Here is a 12,910-nt window from a genome sequence, read left to right as displayed (position 1 = left end):
TGTGTACTGATACGGAATAAGGTCCAAGATGTTAAGTGAGAAAAACGGCAGAACAGTGTCTAATGCTACCTACCATTTGTTGAGGGGAAAGCAGGGGATGATGGCGAATAACAAAAGGCTGTACATGAATTTTCTTATATAATTTTAAGGATATACAAGAAACTATTAACAGCAGTTAACTTGGATGGAGGAAGGAGGATGGATGAGGGGAGGAACTGGTTGGAGGACAGGTAGGAAGGAGAATCACTTAAGAGTGTTTTTATTTTATTTTATTTATTTTTTTGAGGAAGATTGGCCCTGCATTAACATCTGTTGCCAATCTTCCTCTTTTTCTTTTTTTTCCTCAAAGCCCCAGTACATAGTTGTGTGTCATAGTTGTAGAGTTATAACTCTTGTTATGGGATGCTGCCTCAGCATGGCTTAATAAGTGGTGAGTAGGTCTGCCCCCAGGATCCCTACCGGGGAACCCTGGGCCGCTGAAGCGGACGCACGAACTTAACTGCTATGCCACCAGGCCAGCCCCATAGAATGTTTTTATACATTTTTTTATTCTTATGCTGTGTGAATTAATTGAATTCTATGACATAATATAATAGGTGTGTACCACTATGGAGAATGCTAATAATATATTAATTGGAAGTTAAGATGTAGGTCAGTTGTACTGATGGGGACAAAATTAATCCTAAATTTAGCCCCTTAAAAGATGTTCTAAAAGAGATTACCAAAAGAGGACTCCTTTAGTAATGGCTTGGTGCCACTTAGGAGCCTTCTTTAGATTTTTAACTCAAAATGTCATTCATATGTATAGTCCTTAAAGCTTAACGTTTTCTTATGTGAAGGTAATATTTTGTAGTTTTTTTTTTTTTTTTTTTTGAGTAGAAGTTATGAGGAAGAGAATTTGAGTTCTAATTATGTCCAAATAGCATCCTTTAACTTGATTCATCAGTGTGGAAAGGAACACTAGAACTATAAAGCTTTGTATTTGTCCAGTGGTAAGAGGACTTATGAAAATGAACTGTGAAGCCTGTAGAGTTTTATTGGAGTGCAGCTTTGGTTGTGTTATCCTTCTGAAATTGTAGAGAAAACTAAAATTGAGAAATGAGGATATTAAGTTAAAATTCTTTTAGAAATGGAAATATAATTGTTTCCTGTGTTTTTTTTTAAGCACAGTGATGATGCATCCATAAATTATTTGTAATGATTTTCATCTACTCACAGTTTCGATTTAAAATGTATAATTCTCTTTCAGAATCAATATAATCTAGCAAGAGCCCAACAATCCTATAATTCCATTGTACAGATACATGAGAAAAATGGTACGTTTATTCCATATTCCATGTTGAATTCCATAAGTATTTATTGCCATTTATGAAGTTTTACATAATGTACTGTTGATGTTTATCCTGTTTTATTATTCTGTCTTTGCTTTAATTTCTTATAAAGTACGGTTACCACAGTGAAAAAATTTAACTTGAGGATACACACACTGTGCTTCATTCAAAATCCTTATATCCTAAATACTTGGCTTGAGGATCTCTGAGTCATTCAAGATTTTTGAGTAGATTAATGAATGAATGACTTGAAATATATGGTATTAGGATAGGAACTGAGTTAAAGGCAACTCTACAGATGGCGTTCTTATTAATACTGAGTAAATGCAATCAGGATCATGAATCAGTGCTGTGTCTGAAACATTTTCAGACTATTTAATGCTTTTTGACAATTGTAAACATTTATCTATTCAAGTGAAAAAGTTTTAATTTCAGTATACACTTAGGAGTATTTGAGTTATAAATTTAAAAAAATTCTTAAAATATCTTTCATAAACTGTATTGGCCTTACTTTAAATTTTGCTTGTATTGACAGTGCACGTTTTGAATTTTTGTCTCTAGCAGTGAGGTAATAAAACAAGTAGACTTGGAGTTAGAAAACCAATTTTCAAGTGCTATTTGTGTCACTTACTAGCTCTGTGGTCCTGAGCAAGTCCCATTACCTCTCAGCCTTAGTTTCCTCATCTCTAAAACTGGCATGTCTGTCTTGCCAAACTTGTGAGGAAAAAAAATAGTAGTGTGTATGCATAACACTTTGTAACTAAGTAGTGCTAATAATTTAAGATACTCATTGTAGCATTGGTAGTGAAACTGATGCTCTTTTGTGTAGAATAAATAAATTAATAGGAAGTAGTTTTAAGGAGAGTATTTACAATGAAGTGTCCTTTGCTAGAAATGTGGTAGCTTGTGCCTTAAGATTTGTATTTTGTGCTCACTTTTAACGACGAAGCAAACTTGTCACTTTTCCAGTGGCTGTTGACTTCTGAAAGAATAGTATTCAAAACAATTTTGAAGCTTCTGAAGAGGGAAATGATAAAACTTGTGGGCAAGGCTAGGTTTTCATAATAATCTTTATCTCCAGCACACTAAGTTAGTAGATCCCGAGACACCTGTACGTCTTCGTCAACCATGGGATGCTCCACACATCTGGGCATATTCGTACTGTTGCAATGGCAGTTTCCTGCCAAGCAGTCCTTAGTCTCATTTGCCTTTCTATAGAGAGCGTGGATTTTTGTTGAGTCTGGGAAACAACTACATTTTTTCTTATCTCCTAGTTATTTATTTTTTGTTAAAGCAAACATTGTAGTTAGCATTCAAAAATGTTTATGGGAAGTACTGTATTTGAGAAAGTGTGGGTGTGTGTCAGCTCAGCTATGGTGAAAGAGCAATAGATTCAGCATCAGGAGATGGATCCTAGTTTGTTTTCTGCCGCTAAATCTGTCTTAGGCATAATCACTGAGATGCACCTGCTGAGATGGCTTCCCCACTGGTGAAATGACATCACTGCACTGAGGATAGTCCAAGTTTGTCTTATTCTAAAATGGCAGGATTTTGTTTGAGGGATAGTTATTTTTAGTGAAGTTTTCTTTCAAATACAGAATTGAAATGTAAAACCTAGTCTAATATTCCACACTGTCGTCTTTAGCTAGAAATGCCATTAATATAGAGATCTTATGTTGAAAACTCAAGTACAATTTATTCATAGAAAATAACTTTATATTATGAACATATCAAAATGTTGTGTTACCAACCCAAGTGTAAGTTTAATTTTTACAGCAGGTTTAAACATGAAAATTATGAGTAGAGAAAGTAGGTAACCTTAATAAAATGCCATTTCTCTTACTTGGTTTAGGAATTAAAGTATTTTAACTTTTTTTTCTATTCTGTTTCAGGCTGGTACACCCCTCCAAAGGAAGACGGCTAAATGTGTTGACTGTGTATGTTTGGACCAATGTTGCTTTGAAGAAAATCTTTCCAACATGCAGACACAAGCTTTGAGTGCCCCTATAACAGCAGTACTGAAGACGTTAACTAATAGTTATTTTAGTGGATAATCTGTCAGCTGACATCCAATATAAGTTACAGCCTTTTCAATTTGCTCATTTTAGGTATTTTGGACTGAGCAGTGGGGCCCTGATTGTATTCTTCCTGATAAATACACATACTGGCCACTTCTTATCTCTTTTTCTTGAAAAGTGAAATCTATTAAGCAGGCAAGTCAGCATCGGTTTACTGAAGTTGCACCTGTAGGGTAACTTTCCCATATTGAGCTCGTGTGTCACGAGGATTTGCAATATATTGTTCCATTTAGAGCCAATAAAAGTTTAATTCATGTTTAATATTGGTTTAAAAATTTAAGATCTTATAAATCACAGTAGCTTTTTCAGGTTAAAACCATTTTATGATATTGCCAAAATAATGACAGGAAACCTACTCATTAAGTTGTTAAACATTTTTATGGCTATGTGAAGATATGAACTGTTTCCGGAGGATATGCTCTTAACTGAGTTGTATTGTACTTTTTAGGCAAAGCGAAGCAAGGCTATGCCAATTAAGGCTTGTAAGTAGTAATTTCCACTGGGGCATCAGAGTCTTGCTGCGCTGAATCTGCTTCTTGTTGGTTCAGTATTTCGTATGAAGAAGAGCTGCAGTATAGAGCTTGAAGTTATTTAAAATACTAAGTCATTTTACGTTCCCATTTTATTAACGGGATGTTGCAATCATTTGTAAACTAATAAACTTATAAAGTGATTGGCACGAAGACTCCTTGAGCAAAAGCTGCACAGTTAAGTACAAAAAGATATCTAATTTTGAGACTTTAAATTTTTGCTATAGTCATAACAATGGCTTTTACATTGAAAGACTAATAGGAACTCTTCATATGTTAATTCTTTTATAAAACCTGACTCAAATCAGTGTACTCTCCATTTTATTGCCTTACCTGAATCAGTCCTGTTTGGTTGGTAATAGATTTTTTTATATACCCAAATTTGATTTAAAAGTAAATTCTAGTTATTAAGCACTTTTAAAAAGAAATCCAGAAGCACATTTTTCTGCACAAACTAGTTACAAAGTTCAAAAGTGTTTCTTATGCATTTGCTTTAAGATTCAGTTTTTAACTTTGTAAACCACATCCGAGAGACATGGCACTTCTTCGTTATTGTGTGTGTTTAATTTCTTTTTATTCTATTTTGGTTAAAAGGACAGTAGAAAAAGATTTTCTGGCATTCTTGTTCACTTGGTTACATTTGTATAAAGTTCTGATTGCCAGTTGCTCAGATAACAAGTGACAAGGCAGAATTCTTTAAAGCATTAAAGTTCCTTAAACCTAAGGCTAAATCTTGAATACATTATTGAATTCTTTAATATCCTGATGGCTAGCAGATTGACAGCTGCACATTTGGCATGCTTTGTTTTTTTGGATTTTATTTTTCATTGCAGATTTATTTGGCAATGTACAATAAATTTTGTAAACTTGCATCAAGTTTATGAATAAAGAACCATTTAAAAAATAATTTCGTCACCTTTCCCTCATAAGACATGCTCTTTGCTTCAGGTGTCTGTAGGCTCTATTGAGTTCCTGGAATAGGATTATATATAGTGGAACAGGGTGAGGAGAGGAAGAGAGGCAGATTGATTTAATAAGAAAAAGCTAGAGAACCCAGAAATGGTGTGTACAGACTTGGTACATAGGTTTTCCTTAATCTTTTCCCTCTCCTACATTCATTCTTTAATTCTAGTCAGGCTACTTTCTTCATGGTTCTCCCTGGTTCCCCTAGTTACAGTAATCTGCTCCCTCTTTAGCATAGCTATAGCTTCATTACACACAATTGTCAGGTTATCTTGCATAGGTGGATACGCTATCCAGAGGTAGGAAAACTCCAGGCACGGTACATCTGGGCTCTGTTCTGCTTCTTTGAGATTTTTTTGTGTTGGTTTCATCTTTGGATCGAATGTTATGTCTGGATGTGCAGCCACTTTAATCTGTCCAGAGGTAGATAATGGTCCTGTCGTCTAGTGTCTCCCTAGGAGGTGAGGAAATCTTTAGAAGCCTCACTCCCCCGCCAGCATACTTTTTCTTGGTTAGAATTGGGGCCTCTGTCCATCTCTAAACTAATGGCTAGTGAAAAGAATGAAACCATCAAGATTAGTTCGGCCAAGTGGTTTTCAATGTATCATTTGGGGAATCCTAGAGACTCCTGAGACCCTTTTAGGAGGTTTTTAAGGTCAAAACTACTTTCCTAAAACTAAAACATTTGCCATTTTCACTCTCATTATCTCACAAGTGTACACTGGAAGTTTCTAGAGGCTACATGATGTGATATTGCAACAGACTGAACTCAGAAGCAGATCCAGCTGTCTTCTATTAAGCCAGAAATTAGAAGTTTGCAAAATGTATAGATGCCACATTATTCGATATTGGTGGTAGGGGGCGATTTGCGAAAGTTGTTTCATAAAAATGTTACTTTGTTAATGTGTAATGGATTTATTATTTTAAGTGAGTCAATATTAAAATGTTTTAATTTTTAATAAGGTTAATATTAATAGACAACGCACATAAACAAGCTTTTTAGGGCTGTCAATATTTAAGATTGTGAAGGAGTTCTGAAGCCAAAATGTTTGAGACCCACTAGTTTAGACAAATAAAGTTGACCTTCAAGAGCTGAGGATCAAATCAACAAGGGAGCAGCAGGAGGAATGGATGTTAGTTGGGGATACAGCAGTGTCTGCTGTGCTTCCATTCCTGTTTTTCTGTGGTTCTCAGCCTGAGCTTGCATCAGAATCACGGGAAAGCTCAAATCCCAGGAACGTTAAAACTCAGACTGCTGGCCCCCACCCCCGGTGTCTTGATTCAGTAGGCCTGGAGTGGGGACCAAAAATGTGTCAAAACTTAATGGTTCTCAGGTGAATCTAATGCCACCGGCGGGGAACTAGTGCAGTTTGGGGCGTGCTTTCACAGCAATGGTAGGTGCTCCTTATGCGTTTTACACATTCAGAACGTGAGGGTTACAACGAATTAACCACATTACAAGGTGTTGAATGAAGGCGGTGATTTTCACACACTAAGTTTTTTTAAAGCAGATACTGTCCGTTCAAAAATTAGGCTCATGCTGTTAACAAGCACTGGTACTGTCAAGACCAATAAATATTACCTAGGCTCTGCCTTCAAGAAATCATGAATTAGAGGAAGATGTGTACCAACAAAGAGAATACAGTGCTGCAAGCGCAGTGAGAGGCACTGAAGGAGGAAGATATAGTTTGACTGCGGGAGGCCTCCCAGAAGTTCCTGGACTATTGTAGGACGCCTGGCCACCCGCTCCGAGCACTGGCAGGCGCTCCCAGACCAGCGCCGGAAACCTGGTGCCGTGGAGTCACGTGGGCGCCCCTGCAGCAGCCCCGCCTCCCGGACCGGCCGGAAGTGGCGCGCGCGCCTGCTCAGTGCGCGGGGACCGGGTGGTTTCGCGCCGGCCTAACCTCGCTCCGAGCTGCAGTACTGCTGTCCCGGGCCGGTTGGTGAGGAATGGAGCCGGGGGGTGGCAGCGGTGACCACCGCGGCTCCTCCTCCGCAGACGCACGGGGCACCTTCGTGTTGAGTAACCTAGCGGAGGTGGTGGAGCGTGTCCTCACCTTCCTGCCCGCCAAGGCGTTGCTGCGGGTGGCCGGGTGAGGAGAGAGGAGGCGGGAAGCTTACCTCGGGACACGCCGGGCAGGCCTGGGCTGGCGGGGTGGGCAGACATCGTCGGGACCCAGGGCAGCCCCGGCGCCCTGCCCCTGCCCTGAGCTGACGTCCCCCTCCGCCAGGTCCCTCTGCCGGGGTGCTCCCGGGGCCTCTGCCCAGAGGGGCAGGTTCCCTCGAAGGTTTTCCCCGCCCCCGGCTCTCGCTCCGAGCCCCGCCCCGACACCACCGCCTCCCCCTCCCCTCCCGGAGACTCGAGATCCCGCAGGAATCTCCGGCCGCTGCGCTGACGGGGGTGGCGGTGATGAGCCGCGGGAGAGGGAGGTGAACGTCCTCTCACAAGCCTTTGTGCGTCTGCGTCCTCAGCGTGTGCCGCTTATGGAGGGAGTGTGTGCGCAGAGTGTTGCGGACCCAGCGAAGTGTGACCTGGATCTCCGCGGGCTTTGCGGATGCTGGCCGCCTGGAGGAGCACTGCTTGGTCCGCGTGGTGGCAGAGGAGCTTGAGGCAAGTAAGAAGGGGTGTCGTGCACGGTCCGTTGCAGGGTTGGTAGGTCGATCTTGGAGAGCTAAACTTTTTTTTTCCATCCCAATTTTGTATATGGCCTTATTCTTTGTAATTTAGGGAACATTTTCTCGTCATGAAAAGATTTGTAAACGTCAGTTTTAATGACTGTATTATAAGGATGTGTCGTGGTTTATTTGACCATTGTTTAAATGTTGGGCGTTTTGTGTATCTAGATTTTCACTATTATAATAAAGCTGTGCAGAACCTTCCCTTTACCTGCTTCCCTCGAAGTAAATATTGTTGTCATGGTTTTGCAGGGAGGGTAGCTGGGTCTCTCTTGCTTAGTGTCACATAAAAAAGCCAAGAACCAATAGTTCAACCCAAGTATTTCAACCCCCGTTCCTGTACTCTTTTGTATTATATCTCTGGGCCCCAATTTCAAAAGATGGGCAGCACCTGGGGAGGTAAAGACTTGAACTTTGGAGTCAGAGGGGCAGCGTCTTGAGCACAGGTGACAGTGAGGCTGTGGTGTCTCACTTCGGAGTGGGAGGGAGCCATCTGAGAGTAAACTGCCAACCTGATGCTCTTTCACTTCCTTATACTGTAGCATGCATTACACACAGCATTACATACAAGCAAGAACATTCTACTTAACCACCGTACAACCATCCAAGTCAGGAAATTATCATTGACACATCTACCATCTAATCCTCAGGTTTTGCCAGTTGTCCCAGTAATGTCCTTCATAGCAAAAGAATTCAGTGTAGAATCTTATGTTGCTTTTATTTGTCATGTTTCCTTAGTCTTTGATCTGGAACAGTTTCTCAAGCTTTCCTTGACTTTCACAACTTTGACATGTATGTAAATTACAGGCCAGTTATTTTGTAGAACATTTGATGGTTGTTAGATTCGGATTATGTATTTGGCAGGAATATCACAGAAGTGATGCTGTGGTCTTCTTGTTGCATCCTATCAGGTGGCATATGATTTCCATTTGTCCCATTACTGGCGATATTACCTTTGATTATTTGATTAAGGTGGTGTCTGCCAGATGTCGGTACTATAAAATTACTCTTTGCAACTGTAATAAGTTTTTGGCGGGAGATACTTTGAAACGATATAAATATACTGTTTCAATTTATTTATTTATATCTATAGAGACTCTTAGTCTCTTATTTTATCACTGGGATATAATCTCTCACTATCAGTATTTATTTGGTGCCCAAATTGTCCCCGATTTGGCTAGTGGGAGCCCCTTCAGCTTTCTTCAGTGTGTTTTAGAGATGACTCCATCATCTTTGAGCACTCCCTTGCTTTCTGGCACAAGATGTTCTAAGCTCATCTTGTGTTTTGCCTGCTTCAGTCCTGGAATCAGCCGTTTCTCCGAGGCGCCCTGGCCGCTTTTAGTGAAGGATGGTATTTAGAAGCCAGGATCTAGACAACTCATTGCTGTCGAAGGGTTTGCTAATTCGAAGCCCGGTCAGTGGACAGAGCCAAGGAATATATGTACGTGTATGCGTATGTGTATAAATCTACATGTATACACGCGTGTACACACATTAACAGCTATATTTATATATATATGGAAATTCATGAGTTCATACAGGTATATCCAATTCCAGTCCAACACAGGATTCTTTCCAGTTTTCTCTCAGCTCATATTTGTACTTCCCTTTGGGACAGTGAGAAACCTGGCTCTCATCATTCTTCATGTATTTAGGTATTAGGTGAATGCCCCATAAGTGACCAATCTTTTGTTTCCCCTCTCCTCCTGTGGATTTTCTCCTTACCCTATTTGGGCTCTGGGACTCAGATCCAAAGTGGCCAGTATCCGAAGGCGGGCTTGCAGAAAACTTTCTTCTTGGCACTTTGGCCCAAATCCTGCCCGGTCTGTTTCCAGATAGATTGGAAATTGTGGGGGAAATTCAAACTGCGGGTGAAGACTTTTCCATAAGGACATTTTTGGAGCATCATTTATGATAAGGGAAATTGAAAACAACCTAATGTTTATCTAACAAATGAAGTCATTAAATGATAAACTGCAAGGTGCATTAATGGCAAGAGAAAATGTTCGTGTTATAAGTGAAAACAGATTATGAAATTATATGTTTAGTATAATCTAAATTATTTAAAACAAAAAAGGAAAAATAGAAAAGAAATAAGCCAAAACGTTAGCAAAAGTTTCCTTCGGGAGTAGAGTTGTGTGGCTTTTTAAAAAATGTTTTTAAAAACTTTTTTTTCCTTCAAATTTTTCCCACAGCAGGTATTATTTTTATATAGCTTTAAAAATTTATACATTGTAATGGCTGTTATAGTTAGACAGACTTAGGTGTGAACCCAATTTTGGCACATACTTGCTGTGTAACTTTGAAAAAGTTACCTAATCTCTCTGAACCTTAGGTTCTATCTCCATAAAATGAAAAGAAAGTAATAATTCCCCTTAAAACTCTATGGAGTTGTTGTAAGGATTAAGTAATGAAAAGGTAATGCATATAACACATTATCTTCAGTACTATGAACATAATGTTTTCAAAAATTGAAATTATTATTCTCTATTATTAATGTCATTATTAAAATTCATATAGTAATACCCTTAAAGAATTTATACATTATAGTAAACTCTTAGTGTGGTGAGACAAAAACATGGAATCTTTGTTCAAATCATGCTGTTTTCTTTATGTTTGCCAAATTATCTAGTGGACAGGATACTTTTATAGCTGTAAAGAAAGTTGATTAAACTTTTTTATTAGAAATATTGTGAAGTCCACTAAAATTTTTGTAAAACATCTTGCCATTTGGAACTTCTTTGAATAATGGAATGAGATTCTGGTTGTCTTACATTGTGCTCTGAGAACATTTCAACCTGAGGATTGTAATTGTTGCTGCTTTCTAGTGAGAATTAGGAAGGAAAATTCAGCAGTTGCTTTTCAGTGGTTACCCAAAAAGAGAGAATCATAAAACATCAGGACTACACTTCCAGTCTCTTTGCTCACTACACCAGGCGTCGTCACAAACTCAGATGACTCCAGAGTTACGCAGGTGACTCAGGGGCCTCAGGGTAACATCAGAGGAAGTGGTGGGCCCATGCAAACCTGGGGGTGCTCGCCTGTGTTTAGCTCCAGTCAAGTGGAATGTAGTCTAGTGTTGCCAGAATGTCTAGTTTTTAAAAAGAATCTGGAAGTCCACATTTTATGTAAATATTTTGTGGAATTTCAAATGTTGCCAACCAAATTATATTCTTTGAAAATGCTGTGGATCAAGGAAACCATATCCGTAGGTCTTATCAGCTTGAGGCCACCACAGGGTCATCATTCTGTCTCATTATCTGTAACATCTTAACATTCCCCCAAATTACAACAGATCAATATTTTTTCATTTAATCAGTGTTGAGGCTTTACTATATGCTACTTCATTCCATTCTGATAGTAAAAATCTTTGAAAATAACTGGCTTAGAAGGAAAAATATGTTCACCCTTTTCATTTAATTCAACTACTTTGCCACTTGTCTGTAATGTGAAATTCAGTGGGAAATGTGAGTCTGAATAAGCCCCGCTCGTAAGTGGAGATAAGGCACAAATAACAATGACTGGGGTGTAAAGGATGTCGCGTGTAAGGTCCAAGGTACTGAGGGAGTGTCAGGAAAGGTTTTACAGAGGAAGTGGCACTTAAGCTGTCTCTTGGGGGAAACAATCTTAAATCAAGTGTGAAAGGAAGAGAGCTGCAGGAGAATTTATACAGAAGTGTGTGTGTCTGGGTAATAGTAAGCAAAATGTCCCTGTAGGAAACTAGTTGGTAAGGTGGGGATGAAGGCCTGGAATATTTAATTTGATAGGCAGTGAAAAGAGGAGTGACACAGTCTGTGTACCTTCCCTCTGGCTGAGATGTTTCTGGTATTGTGATGCCTGTTCAAATAAAGCAGGTGGCATCTTTTGCTGGTACTTAATGTTTTTGTTTAAGAGCTTAAATTATTATGAGAATGAACTTCTTGAGTCAGGGTGGAATGAGTTTGACTTGAAGAAGTAATAGATGCTCAACAAATGAATGAACTGAAAATGAAAGAGCATGAGTGAAAAAAGAATGGGCAGTGGATGGACTCAGGATGCCCACACTGATGTGAAGGGCAGGAGGGCAGCAGCACTTTGGACCAGGGGAAACTTTCAAGGACCACGAAAGTACTCACGGATCATGGCATCCATTTCTTTTTTTTTTTTCTTTGCAGAATGTTCACATCTTACCACGGACAGTTCTTTACATGGCTGATTCAGAAACTTTCATTAGTCTAGAAGAGTGTCGTGGCCACAAGAGAGGTGAATGTCAAAAGAAAAGGTTTTGGGTTTTTTTGTTGCCTTCTGTACCTTCTGTTTGGAGTTAAATATTGTCCTAGTCTGAGAGTTACTGACGCTGAGGCTCTGGGCCTGCTCCCTACAGAATGCATGGGTGTGTTGTTTTTGAACCTCGAAGAGCCCTTTTTGCTTTAAAGATTGATTGCTTTTTTTTTTTTTTTGTGAGGAAGATCAGCCCTGAGCTAACACCTGTCACCAATCCTCCTCTCTTTTTTGCTGAGGAAGACTGGCCTGGGCTAACATCCATGCCCATCTTCCTCTACTTTCTATGGGACGCCACCACAGCATGGCTTGATAAGCAGTGTGTCGGTGCGCGCCCGGGATCCGAACCTGTGAACCCTGGGCTGCTGCAGCGGAGCGCGCACACTTAACCACTACGCCACTGGGCCGGCCCCTAAAGATTGATTTCTAAAGGTTGCAGTACAATTGAAACAAATTCTTTAGAAAGGTATTTTTCTCATTTTGAAATACTTTAATCCTCCAGGCACTTCTTTTTATTGTTAAAACAGGGTGTGTATCTTTGGCTATTCAAGCCTTTTTTTTGTGTTAGGTGGTGAGGACCCATTTGCCCATGTTATCTGTAGATAGAGTGCATTCTCCTTGGCTTGCTAAGAGGAGAAGCAGACTAAGTGTCCCAGGATGGGCACACTGGAGGCCCAGAGTTAGACTTAGAATTGGGTTGTCATTGTCTAATTTGGCTCCACATGACTGTTCATGCGGTCAGAAAGTCCTTATGCTTTAATATCAGCCAAACAGAAAGGTACAATAGCAAGTCTAGAGTTTAGCTCTAGCTACTGCTAAATTTAATGTCAGTGGGGCAAAAGCAGTATATGACCAAAGCAGGAAGGCAAACTGGTGATGCTGAAGATCAGATTTAGAATTTAAAATAGAAAGCAGGGGCCCAAAATGAGAAAAGGTTTGTTTTCATCAGAGGTTTTAGACTTCCTTGTGAAGGGTTCCGGTATAAAATGACTTAAACTTTATTCAGTATTTGCTTTTTTTCCCCACATCACCAGATTTGACCTTAAATGGATGATATTTAATAATTTTGCTA

General features: G+C 39.7%; 2 protein-coding genes across 2 annotated transcripts in view; both read left to right on the top strand.

The window, feature by feature from the left end:
- The window catches only part of UBE2Q2 (ubiquitin conjugating enzyme E2 Q2), a 61,210-nt gene extending 56,364 nt beyond the window's left edge, over positions 1–4,846 (top strand). The window contains exons 12-13 of the mRNA XM_058542162.1: positions 1,250–1,316; positions 3,224–4,846. Of these exons, the coding sequence (XP_058398145.1) occupies positions 1,250–1,316; positions 3,224–3,255 (99 nt within the window). The 3' untranslated portion in view covers positions 3,256–4,846. The remainder of the gene's footprint in view (positions 1–1,249; positions 1,317–3,223) is intronic.
- A 1,929-nt stretch (positions 4,847–6,775) lies between these two features.
- The window catches only part of FBXO22 (F-box protein 22), a 28,532-nt gene continuing 22,397 nt past the window's right edge, over positions 6,776–12,910 (top strand). The window contains exons 1-3 of the mRNA XM_058542161.1: positions 6,776–6,995; positions 7,375–7,513; positions 11,733–11,820. Coding sequence (XP_058398144.1) covers positions 6,853–6,995; positions 7,375–7,513; positions 11,733–11,820 — 370 coding nt within the window. The 5' untranslated portion in view covers positions 6,776–6,852. The remainder of the gene's footprint in view (positions 6,996–7,374; positions 7,514–11,732; positions 11,821–12,910) is intronic.

Source organism: Diceros bicornis, chromosome 5 (genome assembly GCF_020826845.1).
Source record: "Diceros bicornis minor isolate mBicDic1 chromosome 5, mDicBic1.mat.cur, whole genome shotgun sequence".
In the NCBI taxonomy this organism is placed as follows: Eukaryota; Metazoa; Chordata; class Mammalia; order Perissodactyla; family Rhinocerotidae; genus Diceros; species Diceros bicornis.
This window is presented reverse-complemented; position numbering and strand designations above follow the sequence as displayed.